Raw genomic sequence first — 20,051 nt, 5'->3', positions numbered from 1 at the left:
CAACCCCCAGTAACTCTAACCCTGCTCTCGTTTATTCTGTGTCTTCCATTCCATTCATTGACTCCATCAGAATTCGCTGGGAAAGCGGCACCTCTTGGACTTGTGCAGTGTGTAACCCTGCTGGCTGCACGCAGAGGCCCTGCTTCCACTCCATCCTTTCCTCCTCCCGCCTTCACTCAGTAGATGCATGGAGTGCTCACCGCGCCTGCGCCCTGCGCTTGGCGCTAAGTTTTGAGTCCTTGGAAATGCTGTTGCTGGTGCGTGTGCTGAAGGCGGTTACTCCTCAGAAGCTTCTGTTACCGCACGTTTTCCCACAGTTATTTCACTCTCAAATTTTACTTAAGAAAATGATCTTTTTTAATGCAATAGATTTATTCTTAAAAATTAATATGCATAAAAGTACAATTTAACTATAGAGTATCCCTTCAAAAACTAATCCTGCGATAGAGTCCTTTTTCAAAGTCTATATTTGTATGTTCAGTTTGTTTTAGGTGTAGCCATGTACCCACAGCTACAAAATATTTTATTCACGTAAAGAATCATTTAAAATTATGCTTTACGATGGTGTTACATATGTACGAAATACTACTTCTAAAACTAGTTTTATTTTTTTTTAGTGGAGGTACTGAGGAGTGAACCCAGGACCTCATGCATGCTAAGCATATGCTCTAGCACTGAGCGATACCCTCCCCCCAACACTAATTTTAATACCAGTCATGGAAATGAGCCCCAAAGCCCCACAAGAATGGCCTGAATTTTAGCCAGCTGTAAGCTAAAGGTTGGTGCTCTTCCTGGGTGGAGAAAAGATGCATAAGCTTGTCAGACGTGCCCGTCAGCCCTTCTAGAGCTACAGCACCATTTACACAGCTCATCTTCACCATCCTGAGTTTGCGCGTCCTCGTGGAAAATGCATACTCATATTTTGCCAGCTGAGAATGCAGAATTTGCTAAAGAGAAGGAAAACCAGAATGTTGGGAGTGGAATCAGCATCTCCTTTGGAATATCTGCACCAGTGCTTTGCTTCAGCACAGAGAAGATGTGGGATTGAATTTGATGGCACATCTCACTAAAGGATGGACTGCACATCCCTCAGATTACTCAGCTAAGGCACACGAAGAAAGCTTTCTCTTGACCTTTACTTCGTGTAACTGATGGACTTACGCCAGTAAGCGTGGTGAATACCTAGTAGTAAATGTAAACCCTCTGCCTCTTAGAGAAACCCATTAAAACTTGAAGAATCTTACTGCTCTGTAAATTTTTTTAATACCTATAGTTATATTTTGCAAAGGATTACATATCCAGTAAATTCACTAATGATGCAAAGAATTTACCTTCTCCCACACTGGAAGATAGAAACACGTACATTCTCTGAACACAAAGCTTATATTCACAAATAACATTTTGCTTAAAGGCAAATTTCAATTAATAATCACAATGGGCTTTGAGTTATTTTTACTGTCATGAAATGGTCAGTTCCTGGGTGTGTTCCTGGCACATGCAAGGTGCTGGTTTAATCTCTGCCTTTGCTGAGTGAATGAATAAGGAGTCTATCTGGAAACAGTGTTCTAACCAGTGTGCGCTCCAGGAAATCAGCTCTGAGGGGGTTGATGTGTATGGATGTTCGTGCAAAAACTTGTGTGAACTGAAGAGGCATGAACGTGGAAAATGATGAAGAGCAAGGCCCCAGCGCCCAGACTGCCCCACGTCCCGACTCTCTTGATTTCTCTGTGCTGTTTCCTTGCCTGTAAAACGGCGTCCTCATTACCTTCTGTGTAGCATTGTCAAGAAGATCAAATGAGTTCGCATATGTGAGGGGCCCAGAACACATTGTGAACCCCAAGAAGTGTTCATTATTATAACAGTCATTATTTATTCTCCACATAGAGTTTCATGAAATATTATAAGCAAAGCTCTACTCCACAACTTTTAGTGCCAACCGTAATTATACCACCTAAGTAGAACATGAAAGGACCCTCGTCACACACATACACACACCCGTACTGTTAGGGAAACTGAGGCAGCACAGGGGTTTATGGGTGTGTCTCACGCTATACAAAGTCCACTTTGTGTACCTTCATCTTGTGAAGACCCTGAGGAGGGAGAAAAGGGCCTCCGTCAGAGCCTTCACACTTGGCTTAATAAGGCTCCCTCTTCATACCTAACTGAGTGAGAAATGAGTCCCTCTGATTTTGGATGTGGCGAACAGTTTTAGACTAATCTTTTGAAGTTCCTGATGAGACCTTCATAGCACATTAGCATCAGGCATTCCTTTTATTGATGTTACTGCTACAATATGGAGTAATTTATTATAGCAAATAAAGTGGAACTGCCGAGCAGAAAGATGCAGCTGGGGACAAGAAGCAGCACCCAGAAGCTCGGACCCCTCAGCCAGCCAGAACCCAGAGCCCCTACCCTCCAACACAGCCCGCCTGCCTTTCAGGTCAGAGAACCCTGGCTGTCTGTGCTGTGTGTAGTTGGCAGGAAAGCCGACTTTTGGTATCGATGTTTTCTTTTGAGGTTTTACTACAGGGAGTTTTGTCACTTTGTACCACGCATGGCACTAAGCAGTTTATATGTTTTTTCCCATTTAATTCTCAAAGTGGCCCTATAACCTCTGTGCCCATTTCACAGCGAGGAAAGTAAGGCTTCGCTGGATAACCTGCCCAAAGACCCAGAGCTAATACAAGGCTAAGCAGGGATTCAACCGTGTTCTGTCTGACTTGGCATTGGCTGTGCTGTCACACCACCACCCATCTCTGACGCCGTCTGATTGATGAATCTTCCCAAATCCTGTGTGAGAAAAGCAAAAGACAGCATTTTCTGGGTGCAGTTCATTTGTTAGCTTTCCTTTTCAGTTGTGACTGAATTGTTTGCAGGAACAAAAGGTTTGCTTTTTATATATATACAAAATCATGAAGCAGCCTTTATAACAAGCACAACAAATTTGACATTTTCACCCTAAGTCTTAAACATATTTAGAAGAGAATGGCTCCTGGTTGTTTTGTTGTTGTTGTTTTCTGGTTTTTTGCCAACTTTGCAATAAGAACTCTACTCGCTGCTCCATTTCAAATCAAATAATTAGTCTTACTTGCCAGGTGGTGTATGTGTGTGTGTGTATATATATATATATACACACACACATATATGTGTATGTGTGTGTGTGTGTATGTATATATATACACACACACATATATGTGTATGTGTGTGTGTGTGTATGTATATATATACATACGGTTACAATTAAAGTAGAACTGAATGATTGTGAGTGTGGGGGTGGGGATAGGGTGTGTGTGCTTTTCCAGTGCAGTTTGGACAGTTTCTCAGGCCCTTTGAGCAAAGTACCTTGACTGGCAGAGCTAGTTCCATGATTGGTAGACATTATAGAATGTTCTTGGAATGATTCACATTTACTCAGCTTCAACATTCAGAAGATTTCACCTGTTTTCAGATACAGAAAAAGTGCTTTGAACAAAGGTTGGGGACTGTCATTTTCTACCTCTTCCAACAACTGAGAGGAAAAGAATCCCATGTTCACTATGAGAGCAAGTTTGTTTTTAAATTTTGGGGGGGTGGTTAATTAGGTTTGTTTGTTTATTTATTTATTTTAATGGAGGTACTGGGGATTGAACCCAGGACCTCATGCTACCCCTGAGCCATTCCCTGCTGAGAACAAGTTTCTGATAGCAAAGGATGACCAGTGATTTTGAAACTTCAGGAGTTAAAAGATGATAGCTTGAACACAGGCATTTAGCTCTGCTCCCACCCCATGCTCTATTTTTAAATGACAGTATAAGATTTTTCAAAAGGCAGAAACTCATAAGGAGAAGAGGAAAAGGGAAATAGATAACAGCAACCAAATGTGCAAGTGGCAAAGAAGATGGAGAAAGACTGAAGAAGCAGAAGGGAAAGCTGACAACGAGCCTGATTTGCATCCTAAACTCCCAAAAAAGAGAAATGGTGGGATCGGTCCTGGAACTGGGAACTTCTGGAGGTGAGAGGGATGGTAGCGCTAAGAAGGCAGGAGGATCAGTTGAAAGTCTGTTAGGAATGAATTAGTCCCTTAGATGCCTTCCCCAACTCAGAACCACCAAGCACCCCTCCCCTCCCTGGCAAAAGCCTGGTTTTATCCTCTGGGAAGTGTGAAAGGGAGAGTCTCTAGACTGAGAGGGCATGGCTGAGTGTACCAGTCCTGCTCCGAAAGCAGAGATTCAGTGAAACACTGAATGTGGAGACTGCTGGTCTTCTCCCAGAAGCTCAAAGATGCCAGGTTGCCAGGCTTAATCCCCTCTGAGTAGGAGGAAGAATCCAGGTCATCTGACCCAAAGAAACAGCCTGGCCTGAATTATGCAGGATGATCATACTCCACAAGCCCCACTCAGGTGCACCAAGGTTTCAAACATCTTTGTAGGGCCATCTTTAATGTGAACAGACAGCTACAGAAAAAACAGGCACTTGGAAGAAAGAATCTAATGTGTGAGACTATTACCAAAAACAAAGAAGAAAAGCAGAGAAACAGCACATGCAGGAAGAAGAAAACTTTAAAAAAAAAAAAAAAAAAAGATCATTAACATCATTTGTATCCCTGGAGGGTGGGGTTCAGAGATGGCACTGAACACTTACACAGTAGCGTCTGGAGGGGAACAGAGAGCTCTTGATGAATCTTTCAAGCCTCAAGCATGGACTTTGGTTAAAGGAGAAAAACAAGAATGTGGTAACGTGAAATGGCCACCTGACATGTCTGTAGAACGTAAGTTTCAAACCTCTCTGCAAAGCTATGCAGGTTTATCCAAGAGGTCACAATGTTGTTTTCCTCTGTTACAAGAAAGAGATAGATTTGACATAGTTTGTTGCCTCTACTATTCTTTTGTTTCAGACCATTTCAGTGGAACATGATTTTTTTTTTAAACTAAGGGAAACATTGACTGCTCTGTGATGATTACTAAAGCTCGGGAAAATATCGTGTAAGTTCATTGGCAGATGCTAGAAAAGTTGTATTTGCCGGTCATAACAAAGTTTTTTATTTTTGTGCCCTATGCCCAGAACAATTTGCTGTTCTGAAATGTAACATGAGTAAAAAATGCTAGATGTTTGTATTTCTCTCGTGGAATTATATCAGATCATTGAGTGGAGGTTTAAATTATGAATTAATTGTAGTGAGCAGAATGTTTGGCATTATTTGCTAGAAGCTAAGAGTAATGATTGACTGAAGTCCCGTTAACATTTACTGTGGACTGACTCAGACAGTGGGTAAGATATTGGTATATGTGTTTGCTTTTTCTTTCAATGATGTGTTGAGATATTAAACCATCTGTTCTTGTGCATAAACATTTCCCTGAAATTCAGATGGGATTATAGGATATGATATGGTTCTATTATTATTATGGGGTTTTATTAAACAGTTTATAATAAAATCTTACTTTAGGGGCCTTTTAATGATCCTTAGAAGAAAATCAGTCCAGGCTTCAGGTTGGTAAAACATCTCTTGGAAGCAAACTGTTGTTTACAGATGCTGGTATTCATTTTAATTATTGAACTTCTAAATTAAATGTAAACTTTCTCAGTCAAGATGATATTTTTGTACTTATATGGACTATAGTTCATTTTCAGGATTAATTCCAAGTAGACTCACTACTAATTGCTTTTCATTATTATTATGTCCTTATTGCCAAATGGAAATATTCCTAAGAAAAGTTATAAAGCCCCGAACTAACCACTGTGCAGGATATCTGTAAATGCAATATAAGTTACATGTACGTGTATGGAATGTGAATATACATAAAAATATAAGTAAACAGCATCAGTCACATTCCTGAACATTTCAGAGCATTCTAAGTAGGAATTTGTGAGTAAAATCTTAAGATTTACAGTCTGTCTAGCAGAAGATTTCCTAATGGAAAATAAAGAACAATTTTACATCAGTGATTCTCATCCACTTTCCCACCCAGTACACTTGAGTAATTTGGCAGGGTCCGATGAAGAGTGGTGTCTCCTCCCTGGTAAGGAGTGACAGAAGGGATGGGAGAAGGGAAGGGGAGCCCCCTCGTTGCTTTTAATGCTCTCCTATTGGGCTATGCACCTTCACCTCCCTCTCTTGAGAGTCACAGATTGAAACAGATTTAAACCTGCTGGACAGCTTTCCAGTTGCATTCTCCAGTTGCAAATTTAAAATAACTTTGCTTTAGCTTTCAAGTTTACAAGCACCTTAACACAAACATATCTTTATATCAAGAAAGGGTAGTGTGCACATTTTTTAATTCATTTGCTGATCATCTTTGCCGTGCATACAAACTGTACTTGCCTTAACAGTTGCTATAGAACGGGACCTGTACAGTAGTGGGTGAATCACAGATATGAAGTTGTGACTATTCTATCTTCATTATTACAGCACCATCCAGTAGGAAACCAGGAGACCCCCTTGTCATATCAGATATCAAGAAAGGCAGTGTGGCGCACAGGTGAGAATGATGGATTTTCTGGTTCATCCCAGGGCATGTCTTAATTACAGCAGAAATGACCCCTTCCACACCTAAGACGACCTTGCTAGTGGATCATGGTGTTCTCAATATTTTCCAGGCAGCCACTATTAATCGATCATATTTGACATTCCTAACATCAGTGGCCATGTAGAGCTCTCCCCCCATGTCAAATTATTTCTGCACCCAGTGCAGACAACAATCATTCGAAAAACTTTTAGAGTCTTTCGAGTCCAGCATAGCCTCTCCTTCACTGATCATCTTCCATCCTTCACTTTCCAGGTGAAAAACTAGAAGTGGTCCCAATTATGAGAGTCGCCCCACAAGGAGATACTGGTTTGTGGGAGAGCTTTGCTAGATGTCAGAATGTCCTCCCTAGTCAAGCCGGGTCCTTGAGCCTTGAACAGTGTTTATGTCTCCTATGTGGTCCATAGACCACCAAAATCAGGGAGTCTCAGACTTTCAATTTCACAGACCAAAACTATTTTTAAGCGATTGGGAATATTGATGATACTGTTAACTTTTTAAAATTTTGAATTAAGGACTTTTAAAAAATCCCACCTATTATCACAGTCTTTTCATTAAATAAATACTTTAATACTCAAAAAGTAGGAAGGACGTTGTATGAGTTTAGATACAGAGGTATTGGCTCAGATACTGTGACAAGGAGACTCATAGAGTGGATCCAACAAGACAGAAGTTTGTCTTTCGTACAGCAAATGGGAGGTGGGCGGGCTATGCAGAGCTGGAGAGGCAGCTCTGCCGTCCCCACCGGCTCTCTCCAGTCGCTGTGATTTTCTAGCCATCAGAAGGGAGTTAGGGGTGGTGCCGAGAGAGTCAGGGGTGTGCATCTTTAGGGGGTGACCTAGAAGAAGGACGGGGAGAGTGGAGGCTGGGAAGCAATTAGCAATCTCTATCACAGACATAAAGCATAAAGGATGGTTCTTACCCAAAACTTAACCTTCCTTACAAATATGTGTGCATATGCATAAGAAGCACATATAAGCACATGTACATTCTTACTGTTTTTCTCATTTCATGATGAACCTTAAAAACTGTCAGTAGACCTGAAGCAGTCCACAGCCAGTATTAGACTCTCAATGGCCACTGATAACATGGTGTTTTGTTTTGCTTTGCTTTTTTTTATTGAAGTACAGTCAGTTTACAATGTTGTCTCAGTTTCTGGTGTACAGCGTAATGTTTCAGTCATACGTATACATACATGTATTCCTATTCATATTGTCTTTTGTTATAGTCATGTTTATAAAGTCACCTTTTCTCCCCACAGTGAGTTTCCCAGTGCAGGTGGAAATGACAGACACACCAAGACTCAGAGACTCCCCTGCCATCCTAGCCCATCCCACCTTGACTCCCCTCACTCCCTCAACCCTCTCCTACTATCTGGGCCGCCAGGGATCAAAGGAGGTGCAACAACGTGGAGAAGCATAAGGACACCTGGTCTCTGTAAACCCAGGCCCTTTACCCGCCCTCCTAGGAACCTTAGAATTCCTGAGCGAAGCTTATATAGTTGTCCTGGTCTAATTGAAAAAAAAGCATAAGAAAAATTTTCTTAATACTCTGCACTTTAATGTCACGGCAGCCATCCAAAATCAGACTGGAAAAAAGGGATTTGTCACTAAAATACAGTTTAAAAATTTGAAGACCCTTATTTCCTCTAAAGACTGCTGTAATGCCACTTTATGCTAAGTGCCTCTTAAATGTTCTCGTGACGTGCTCATCATTAAGCGTGCATCGCTCTGCGTTTACTAACAGAACTGGGACCCTGGAACTTGGGGATAAACTACTTGCCATAGACAACATCCGACTGGACAACTGTTCCATGGAAGACGCCGTTCAGATCCTCCAGCAGTGTGAAGACCTGGTGAAGCTCAAAATCCGCAAGGATGAGGACAACTCAGGTATGGTGGCCTCCCTAGTTAAGACTGATTCCTCTAACCGCCCATCTGTCACGGGAGACGTGAGATCTCGGTGTTTCACACGCAGCAGCTGGCTGGCGACATCGCTGCAGTGTTTTACGTAGTTAAGAGGGGCTTTAAAACTGCGCATCGAGAGTGTAGTATGAATTTTAAATAATGGTGCTTTTAAATGATAGAGCTTTTCATTATAGAAACATTATTACAACTGTATTGAAATAATTTTTTAAAGATGAAACTAAATCATCACCTGATACCACCCTAATACAATGGAACTGGTCGTTTTCTGGTAGACGTTTATGTTACTTAATTATGACTACAGTGCATTAACGTTGTTTACTTAGCTCAAGAAGCATGTTATCATTGTACAAGCCCTTAATATCTATGATGTTCATTTACTGACCGTAACTTACTTACCATTCTTTCATTCTTACTGAGATCACTTCCAGTCGTTTCATTACTGCACGTGACACAACTGTGGGTATTTTTATGCGTGGATATCTTCATCCAACTTTTCTTCTTTTGAATATATTTCCTTAGGAAATATTCTTAGAAGTAGAATGGCTGAGTCAAAATAAAAAGGAAATTTTTGTGGTTCCTGATGAGTCTTGTACCACGTTGCCTTCTAAAAGGGCTGTATCCATTTTCAGTGCTCCCAGTAATGTGTGAATATATGCAGGAGAGCAGTGCTTGTCAAAGTGTAGAAGGCCTCCGAATTACCTGAAGAGTTTGTTAAAACACCCTTCCTGAGCACTACCCCCAGGTGGGCCTGAGATTCTTGTTTCTAGCAAATTTAATCGTGACCTGCCGGGGGCCAAGGCCCAACAACCTAAGTAGCCCCCCTGCAGGAGCCCTTTTATCTGATTGTGGTAAGAACCCAAGCTAACTGAAAAAAAATCCATGAATTGAAAGAGTCAACTAATGTGGGGATTTACAGGAAGTGCCATAGATCTAAACATAAGCATTTCATTTCAAAGTTTGCCAATCTTATGGGTAAAGCCAACACTTTCTGCTGATCGTAGTTACAAGTCTTTTTACTTGTTTGCCTAAGCTGTACCCATAATATACAGCTTGTGATTTCCAGGATTGACTTGTGAGTTGTTTTAATGCAGTGAATTTAAAGAATTTAAAGCAATCTGAATGCTTACTCCAGTTAGATTTTCATTTCCCCAGTGTTTTCCAGTTTTTCCTCTAGGTAATTAACAGTTGATTTTTGCCTAATAATCCCCCTTATCAGATCTTTCCAAAGCACTTGATTTTGTTTTCATAGATGCATTATACTCATACTTTTATAGGTTTTGTAAGATTCATTAAATTACATAGTTACAATAACAAGTAAAACTGGCATAAACAGGCTTGGGAATAAACGTAATTGACTCTAAATTTTTAAGCTTATGTCTCAATTGGTAGCAGGAACAGAGGTGCACAGGGGTCCTAGAGAGGGAAACCTGTTACTCTGGAGCATTCAAAGGCATTGGTCAGTATATTTTACAAAGAGGATGGAGAGTCACAAGTAATCCAGTAGATTGGTTAAAGGGAGATTGATTAAGAGTGCTTCTACTGGATATCATGTCATCCCCACCAATAATGGGCTATCGTCAATATCCTGGAATCTCGTGGAATCTAATCCTCTAGATCCAGAGTTCCTGGTCGTGTCAGGCCAGGCGTTCATGAGCCCTATTCAAAGTCAAAACAACTTGGTAGTTAGACCCATCAGTACAGCTGGTTTATAATGACTGTTTTAAAATATGCTTAGATTTCCACTAGTTACTGCCCTGCACCAACATTTGCATTTCTCTCCTTACAAGCATGTTTCAATGGCACTTTCTTTGGGGGATGTATTTAAAAAGAAGGATAAAGCCTCCAGCATCAGGCTGGGTTCTGTCCTAGTGAAGAGGCAAAGCCCTGCAGAGAAATCCCTTTTGCATGATTTGCCAAGCTAAGCAGATCTCAGCTACCTTCCTTGCAGAGTGAAAAAGTCAAGCCAGAGATGAATATGCATGGTGCTCGTGGTTGGCGACGTTCCCAGGTCCAAAGCCAGGCTGTGCAGACACTAGGAGAGGTTTCAGAAACAAGAACTGAGCACTTGGAGAGCCAGCTCTTACTTTCAGTTGCTTTGTTCCTTTGGCTCATTTTTTTCCCCTTTGGATCTTCCCCCCGATAGTCCCTATGCCTAATATTATGGTAATGATCACACTTGTTAGATTTTTTTTTTTTTTTTGATTTTTAAGAGGTCCAGTTTTAAAAATCCTAAATCCTTCCATTGAAAACCAGGCACCTACCCAAAATAAGACTATAAATAGGATGGTAGAGTGTGTGCCTAGTAGGCACAAAGTCCTGGGTTCAATCCCCAGTACCTCCATTATAAATAAATAAAAACCTAATTACCTCCTCCCCACTAAAAAATAATAAATAATTTTTTAAAAGACTGTAAATATGAGTGCAAGAGACACATTTACCCAAACCAGATTTTCTCAAGTTGGCATACTAAAATATATATTCATTCAGGCATGTTTTCATAGCAGGTTTGAAAATTATAATCTGATCATTGATTTGGAAGAATCTGAGTGTTTCTATATCCTCTTCCCCCTTGAGAAGGTAAGTATAATTTGAGTAACCGAATGCTTTTCTATTGAGCAAAGCAAAGAGGGGAAGTTACTCAAAATGTAAAACCTGGGTACAGATTAGTTCAAGGCAGACTAAGTAGTCATAAAGAACACACACTTTAAAATCAGGCCTGCGTTTAAAGTCCAGCTCTTAACACATCCGAGCTGCACGAGTTTGGGCAAATTACTTAACCTGCCTGAGATTCAGTTCCATTTTCAGTAACGTGCACATAGTAATACCCACCTCAGGGAGCTGTTGGGGCTTATTGAGAGAGAGATTTACTGGCACAGTCAGTATTCAGTAACGGGGAACTGTTTTTATTATTATTGCATCCTGAAGTGCCTTTCCCCAGGTTAGTTCTGGTCCTTGGTCGAGATATCAGTGAGTGGGAAATAAGCATTAATCGTACGGCAGTCACTGATTGTGGGAGTTTGATACTGTGCTGAATCTGAAATTAAGCTGGTGGCTTGAATTGCTGCCATCCTTTGTCTCAGTACTTTAGGATGGTAGTATTCAGTACATACTCCCCACTCCCTAAAACATTGCTCATGCTAGTGTTGGACTTTTCCCTACTCCAGGAGTCTTCCAGTTCTTTCCTTAAGCGTCTGCTCCTCTCCATCCTCGGTTCACTCATCAGTTACAGAAAGTTTATAACCGTATTTGACACAACTTGGTTTCCTAAGACGGTTAATACTGCAATTGAGTTTAACAGATGTTGCTTCAAACTGTAAGCACATCGTCCAGCTGCGCTCATTTCATTGCTCTGCCTGTACTTTACGCAAGGAGACGGCAGAACCATTCTCAAACGCTGTTAAAGTCTTTGTTTTCCATGCAGTCATGCCGTCAGCGTTTATTTAGTGTCTGGAAGGTGCTCGGGACTGCGAGTTCTTAGACAAAAAGGGACACAATCTCTGCCCTTATAGGAGTTACCACCTCGTAGGAGAAACAGAAGAAAATCACTGATTAACAATATGATGCATGTTCTAGGTTATACACAAAATGTTAAGAATGTAAGGGTATCCACTGGAGCCTCGGAGCTCAAGGAAATGCTTCTAACGACCTTGGTCTTCAATGTACTTGGGAAGTGTTGTTAGAATTAACCACAGGAAGAGTGTGAGCCAAAGGGAAGTCAGAGAGTGTGGCACGTCCTGGTAGCAACACAGCTGAAGCGAAAAGTATGTATAAGGACTTGGTAGTGGGTGAGTAGATGGATGTACTGAAGACAGATCATTATGGTCCTTCTAAACCATGTTAAGAAATTTAAACTTTACCCTAGAAGCCAATGGAGAGCCATTAAAAGACTTCAAGCAGGGGGGTGAGGCCACAGTGTTTGGTCAGTGACCATCGGTGTCCTCATCCGTCATGTCCACTTAATGCCTCCTTCACATGGCTGTTTTAAGTGTCAAAGGAGGCAATATATTTAAGCATTCAGCAATTATGTACAGCACCAAGTAAGGCGCAATGAATGCTATCAACAACCATTATTAGGAAGCCTTTAAAATTAATTTTAGCTTTATTTTTCACAATGGCCAAATCTTTTGGAGCACTTGGAATTGTAGGGATCTGCCCCCCACCCCAAATTCAAATTCATGTTCCCACAGGAACATAAACCAAGTAGCACCAAATGGTGCTTGTCTGGGTCCAAGCCTCCAGAACAGTTGCTGCTCGCTAATCCCCAGGTCCCCAAAGATGCAAATAACCCCTTTGAAATAAGATCTATAGTTTTGCCTTGACTGCATCTAGATCCAATGCAGATGAAGAGGGGGGAGTTTGGAGATCTGAGAAGGAGCCTTGAAGCAAAACAGTAGAGAATTTGGGAGAATTGTGGGGAGAAAAGAGATGGAGGCTTCCAAGTCTGTCCCAGATAATTCCTAAGGGCCTGCTTTGTATCACTGCCTTTGTGCCAGTCAACTACACAGCTGCTAATGATTTCTCTCTTGCTTCAGAGCCCCTCACTTCTAATACATAGCATGTCTGCAGAGACTATAAATTCAGTATTTTCCCTTCATGGGCTCTAATCTGCATAGAGAAACATTTCTAGGCTGCAGCTTGTCCCATCCAAAGCAAATTACCTTTTCACATTTCCAAACAGAGTTTTAGCCTTAGTACCAGTTAAATCTGCCCTCCAAAGATTTGGGCTTTCATATTTTCTTTCAGTTCATCAGTGTTAAGCCAGCTAATTTGCAGCTGCTTTTTTTCCCCCTCAAATCTAGATTGAAGTGGCAGCAATGCCTCATCACAAGCAACCAAGAGCCATCCTGGCTGTGCTGGGAGTGGTGACGGGTTGTTTTGGCAAGAGCATGGCTGCAAGAACCTATGATACGAAATTTTTTCCAAAAAAGTACTCTTCCCTTCTAAAGTGGTAATGACTTTTAAATTCAAGTCAGCCTCACAGTCACCCAGAGAGCCAGTTAAAACCCAGGTGACTGGACTCCCCCCCCCCCCCAAGTTTCAGATTCCTACAGGTCTGGGATGGAGCGGAGGACTAGTCTTTCCAACAAGTTCTCAGATAAGGCTGAAATTGCTGGTCCTAAGACTACCCTTGGGAAAGCACTGTCATGAGGCAGCCTGACTTGGAGATGTATAAATGATCACTTACCTAAGGAAATGCAAATTCTACTCTTACATGCTCAGCAACGCCTTGGAACATTATCTTGAGATGGCCAGGTAGAATGACCTCACAACAGTGAGGAAGCTGTAGAGGGTGTCGTTCTAAACAGTTTATCTTCTCAGGTCTGTCCACCTCCGAGAATTGGTGCCATCCTCTGCGAAATGAGTTCCATCACTTTTAGTTGAAGTGAACTTTGCTTGACCTGTACATTTATGCATGCCAAAGGCTCTCTCCCAAATCCAAGCCTCCGATTTGGCCACAGAAGCAGCTGCCGTTGCGGATTCAAGCCAGATAGCATCCATTTTGTTAAACAGGCGGCACTCAAGGAGCCTGAAAATAGCGTTGCAGATAAGTGATGCTGCAATTTTGCATCTGTTCCGTGGTCCCATTAATTTTCTTAACTAGAGCTGAGCAGAACAAACAAGTCGGCTGGCCCCCTTTCCTGTCTTCCACTAATAGTGGTAAACCTTCTGTTGTAATATACAAGCTGTTCATAATATCATTAACATCTGTTGAGGCTCACTTTGAAACTTACTGGTGATCCTGCATTTTTCCTTCTCAGAAAGTTTCCGTGCTGATTCGACACTCCAGTTGCTCCTTTCTGAGCTGGAGCAGCCTCAAGGAGAGAGCATCTTGGAGTGCTTCCACCTCCAAAATGGTCTGAGCATAAATGGCAGTTAGCACTTTCCTCCTAAGCTTCAGGGCCTTACAGCTGCCAGCTGGGCCGACGCCTGAGAAGGCAGATGGATTTGGAAGTGCAGCCTGAAGCTGGCTCAGACCCTCCTGGGGCGATGGAGGGAGCATGTGCTAGATTCGTGGTCGCCACTGTGACAGCCCAGGCTTTAATCTTGCTCTTTAAATGATCTTGATTGGGTTTGCGTCCACCTTGGAGAAGGAAACTAGACCTTGGAGTAGCAGGGAGGAGGGTGACCCACAAAGCGGGGAACCACTGACTGCAGTGCTAACAGTCGTTTGTCCTTTTGCTCATTTGGGCATTTCCTGGAGTCTCCTTGGCGTCAGGCATAGTTTTAGACTCCGGGGATGTGAAGATAAAAAATCTGTTTCCAAGGCAATCCTATTCTAATGAAGGAGACACAGAAAGATCATCAAAACATGGAGTGAAAAATATATACTAGGACATGCATTCCTGACAGGGGCAAAAACTGGTTCTCAGGAAGCAAAGAATCTTAAATATTATGTTATTATGGTTTGTGACCCTCCAAAGCTCAGCTCTCCCTGACCAAATCCTTCATTTTTAATTTGTCTTGTTAGGGAGAATTTAAATTTAACTTAATTTTTCTCCTCGGCGGGAAGACAGGAGGCAACAATTTTAAAAAAAGAAGTTGAGAAACACTTGAAGATACACAGGAACTGCAGGATCTCATAGGAAAGGTCTCTAGTCACATCTGAGGAGCCAGGAAGGCTTCCTGAAAGATAAGACATCTGAGCCAAGTTTTAAAGTGAGAATAGAAATTCCCCAGGGGAAGAAAGGTGTTTGTGCCCAGGGAGTAAGATGCAGAAGGTTAAAGATGTTAGAAAAGTGCTTTTGAAGGAACCATGGGTGGTTCAGTGGGGAGAGAGATTGGGAGATTGGATTGGGATGGGAAAGGATGGTGGAGCCTCTGGGGACGTAGAGGCTCCAGCCTAGTTCCTGCCAAGGGGTTGCATTTTATCCTTCAGGAATTGGGGAAGTGATGAAAAGCCTCAAGTAAGAAAGTAACACGTTCAGATGTATGCTTTAAAAATATTCTGGGAAGAAAAGAGAAAGTGTTAAGTGTTGACAGGACTGGGGGAGAGGGACAAAGGCTGGGTGCCCCGTAGGAAAACAATTTAGGAAGAAACCGTTGCTGTGAAAAACCAGGCAGAGCGGAGTTGGGGCCTCCTCAGGAGCAGCGGCAGTGGGATGCTCTGGGAACTTGCCCGTGGGCAGATGGGTCAGAGGGTCTGGGTGAGACAGTGGACGGCCAGCCACCACCACCATCATCTGTGAGAGTGAAGAAGCCGGACTACTTAAATATCTGTTTACTCAAGACATCTGTATGGGGTATCTAAGGGAATTAATATATTTTTTTAAAGAATTACTGTGAAAATATATTTTAAAATAGAGGGAGAAGGTATAATGAATCATCATACATCACCTAGCATCAGTCTTGCTTCAGCTCCACTCCCTCACCTACACACTGACTTACTTTGAAGAAATTCCAAATATCACATCATTCCATCTTGCAAATACTACTAACATATTCTAAATAATACTCTTATAAAAGACTTCTAAAATGCATAACTAAATATCATCACAATTTATTTTTGTGTATGGAGTGAGGGAGTGTTCTAACTTCACTGATGTACATGCCGCCGTCCAGCTTTCCCAGCACCACTCGTCAAAGAGACTGTCTTTTCTCCATTGTGTATTCTTCCTTCCTTAGTCAAAGCTTAATTGACCAAAAGTCTGTGGGTTTATTTCTGGGCTCTCTGTTCTGTTCCATTGGTCCATATGTCTGTTTTTGTACCAGTACCAGGTTGTTTTGATCACTGTGGCTCTGTAGTATTGTCTGAAGTCTGGGAGGGTTATTCCTCCAGCTTCATTCTCTTTCTTCAGTAATGCCTTGGCAATTCTGGGTCTTTTGTGATTCCATTTAAATTTTAGGATTATTTGTTCTGGTTCTGTGAAAAATGTATGTATGGAGCTTCTTAAGAGTAGCTAGAGCCTTGAGGAAGTGGAGGCAATGGGTACATTCCAGAGCTCCCAATCCACTGCCAGAAGGGAAGTAAGTGCTGGCAGGAGGGTACGCACCGCTTCCCACATTCCTCCGTAGACCTTTCATTTTATATTCGTTATAATTCTTCACTGCACACCCAAAGATAATTGAATTGTTAATTCAAGCTTTTCCATTCCTCCTTATTTTAGGGTCTTATATCATAAATGAACAGCTGCTCATGGCAGAAATGGGACTGTGTTAATGCTTCACTAGAATACTGCCTAACTATAAAAACTGACTATTTTGTTTTAAGTATCTACCGAACCATTTCATTGTATCTTTAGGAACAATAAATGAAACAGCTCCTTAACCATTCACAGCTCCCAGACCTGAGGAATAAAACAAGAAATGCTCAAGAACTCTAAGTATGTCATAAGCAAACAAAATCCTTGGAATTCTGAGACTTCCTATTTGCAACCTTGACACAGTCAAAACACCCAACCATGTTGAAGGTGTCCCATGACATCTTTCCAGTCACTGCTTTAGGCAGACTACACTTAGAGGTGTTTTCCTTCATTCTTACATTAAATAGTGAAAATTAGTTCATGACAGTGCGACAGCCTGATCTGTGCTAGTAAAACATGACTTACACGGCTCCTCATCTCAAGAACAGAGGGGAGGCAATCCTTCAGCGCTCTATTTTAACATCCATGTGTTTGTGAATCAGATTCACTTGGTGAGACACAATCGGTGGAGTGATAGGTAAGGGGTTCTAGATTTCCGAGCCAACCTCTCTAAGCCCCACTTAACCATGGATATATTAAAGTTCACTCCAACCATGAGTAAAGTCAACTCTTCTACACTGGAAGTGAGCTTGCTTGTAAAGCCTGCAAATAGGAATTGTGTGGCCCGATCTGACTCTCTCCACCAGTATTGCCTTCTCCGCCATGTGTTCAGTCCCCAGATATTTGTGGCACACCCACAAATGCTGGGCAAGCCCTGTTGGGCAGGGACATCGTCTTAAAGGGCCTGCAGTGCCGGCTGAGTGGCCCACTCACAGCTTTAAGTCATCAGGCAGAGATGCCCTTCCCTGACACTGGTGACAGCTACCTCCCTACATCAGACTGTCGTATCCTACGAAGGAAGTGCTGCTTCCCCAAATAGTTCTTTTCTGAGACATAATGCTTTGACGATATTCTGAATTTCTTATTTTATGTATGAATATGCGTGTCTTGTTACTCTGCATCTTCCGAAGAAACCGATTATGACTCGTTGGCATCTATTGCAGATGAGCAAGAAAGTTCCGGAGCAATTATTTACACCGTGGAGCTTAAGCGCTATGGGGGGCCCCTTGGCATCACGATTTCAGGAACTGAAGAGCCGTTTGATCCGATAATCATTTCAAGCCTCACTAAAGGGGGATTAGCTGAAAGGTAACATTCGAAGGAACTGCTGCAGTTACCTGTGTCTGAGATGGGTTTCCGTCCTCACAGCCACATACAAACATGCTCCCCTCTTCTGTGTGCACAAAGGATTGATTTTAGAGCTTGAGAACTCTCGGGCAGAGTTCCGACTTGATTTTGAAGGGCATCTTACAGGAAGCAGAAATCTTCATAGGCTTAGCGTGGATATCAGTCTCCAGAAAGGTATAAACCGACCGCAGTCAACTAGAGGCAGATTGATACTGTGTCCATTTTGAGAGGAGGAGACTAAAGTTCAGGGAGGTTAAAAGGCTTGTCCAATTCAATTCAGCCAGCATTTGCTGAGCCTGTTAACTGACAGGGACTGGGCCTAGCTGCCACGTTTTCGGGAGAGGGTGACAGAAGCTTCGTCCCCAGAGATGTCAGGAAACAGTGTAGTGACTTAATCATATCCTGTAATTTGAAAGGCCCATGTGTCCCTTTGGCAGTTTGTTTCCATTTGCATGCACCCCCCACTGCCACTCCCCCACCCCATTACTCTGTATTTCTTTCCAAGACACGTGGTAGGACATATTCCAAACCCCATGACCAGATCTGTCTGCCAGTAACCTAGCTCAGGCGTGCACTCTCCGTGTTCATGCTGACACTTGAAGACAGCGGCTTATGAAGTAGAGACGCAGCATCGCAGAATTTTGGAGCTGCAAAGTACCTTAGAAATCAGCAGATCCGGCATCTTCATCTGTCAGATGAGGGCTCTGAGGTAGCTCCAAAAGGGCTGCCCTACTGGAATAGCAGATTCTGATATTAGCAGAGACACCTGTGATATGGTATTCCTCGGGGGGTCCTCCTGCCCCAGGTTTCTCTGTCAGAGAGACAGCTCTAGGCAGCTCTGTCAGAGAGACAGCGAGGGAGAGATGAATATTGAGCTGACTCAGCAGGCCAGTGGTTCTAGAGCTCACAACATGGACTTTTGATAAACCAGAGTCTCTTTATGAAAGAATGAATCAATCTCTTTCTTTTAGGGGGAAAAAAAATCCCTTGAGAGTAGGTGCGTTGGTCGACCTGTTAGGCCAGCCCCTCATAATCTGTGTGACCCGGTGTCACCTCTGTTGCCCTGGTGGCTGCTGCCCAGGAGCAAGCAAGCTGTGGTCCCGCCACCCAGTCACAAGAGCCTGTGAGGTGGGCTTCCTTCACTCCGGGTGTCTAAAAAGAGCCAGGACAACGGAGGCCAGCACGTGGGATTCCCACACTCTGTCCCTCAACCCCGGGTGGAGAGATCTGAGTTTTTAAACCGTTCCTGAGTTTGACTGCTGTGAATGTATCCCTTCCCCTACCCAGTGCTTCCAAACAAAGATGGTGAACATCGGAATTATAAATCCCAACCTGCTGGTTCAGAATTAAGAGAGGATGGGAAGAGAAAGGAGAAGATCAAAGGCTTATTAGTGTATTGATTAATAATTTTCCTTTTCCGTGTTTCAAGCAGTGTATTAGGCCCTTTAGAAGTGTTTTCCTGTTTGGTCTTCAGAGCTTCCCGTGAAATAACTGTCCCCACTGTAGTGATGAGGAAACTGACTCCTAGAGAGGTGAAAAGAAGCTGCCCAGGTCACAGCCCTGATGGGTGGCAGAGCTGGACTCAGATTCCTGAGTTCAATCCTTGGAATTGCCACCAGGGGGAGCCCTGCCACACAGTGTCCTGGGTCTGAGCCTCACTTCTGATAAACTGGGATGCCAATTGTGTTCAGTGTCTTAAATCTGTAGGAAGAAGCACTGCTCCACAGTAAACATCACTACATTTATTGTCCAACATTGTTCATACCCTTAGGATTTTTAAGAGGGATATCAAATGACTCAGCTTTCTTGGAATTTAAAAAGCAAACAAGTCCATTTTAAATACTAATTAAAACAATTTTTCTGATTTTATTGGAAACTAAAAAGTAATTCACAACAGATACAGTTATCTTATAACATTGCCCAGGAGAAAGCAAGGTGTGGCTTCTAGAGACCCTTGCCAAATCTTTATTATTATGAACATACAGTATATGTCAGAGAACTTATATTCAGTAGCGTTCAGGGATTCTGTCTACCTTTTTTGTTATTGTTTGGTGTTTCAGAACTGGCGCGATCCACATAGGAGACCGAATCTTAGCCATCAACAGCAGCAGCTTAAAAGGGAAGCCTCTGAGTGAAGCCATCCATTTGTTACAGATGGCAGGAGAGACTGTCACCTTGAAAATTAAGAAGCAGACAGATGGTGAGTGGGGCGAGAGCCACAATTAAGGATTTCCAGTGCATTTCTTGCCCTAAAA

At 42.5% G+C, this 20,051-nt stretch overlaps 1 protein-coding gene across 8 annotated transcripts in view; it reads left to right on the top strand.

Moving 5' to 3' along the window:
* Nucleotides 1-20,051, top strand: part of GRIP1 (glutamate receptor interacting protein 1) — a 615,139-nt gene that overhangs the window by 537,695 nt on the left and 57,393 nt on the right. For all 8 annotated transcript variants that reach the window (XM_074375094.1, XM_074375092.1, XM_074375093.1 and 5 more), the window contains 4 exons: nt 6,386-6,455; nt 8,247-8,392; nt 17,613-17,757; nt 19,857-19,996. In XM_074375094.1, coding sequence (XP_074231195.1) covers nt 6,386-6,455; nt 8,247-8,392; nt 17,613-17,757; nt 19,857-19,996 — 501 coding nt within the window. The remainder of the gene's footprint in view (nt 1-6,385; nt 6,456-8,246; nt 8,393-17,612; nt 17,758-19,856; nt 19,997-20,051) is intronic.

Source organism: Camelus bactrianus, chromosome 12 (genome assembly GCF_048773025.1).
Source record: "Camelus bactrianus isolate YW-2024 breed Bactrian camel chromosome 12, ASM4877302v1, whole genome shotgun sequence".
Taxonomy (NCBI): Eukaryota; Metazoa; Chordata; class Mammalia; order Artiodactyla; family Camelidae; genus Camelus; species Camelus bactrianus.
Note: the sequence above shows the minus strand (reverse complement) of the source record. Positions and strands in the feature narration are given on the sequence as shown.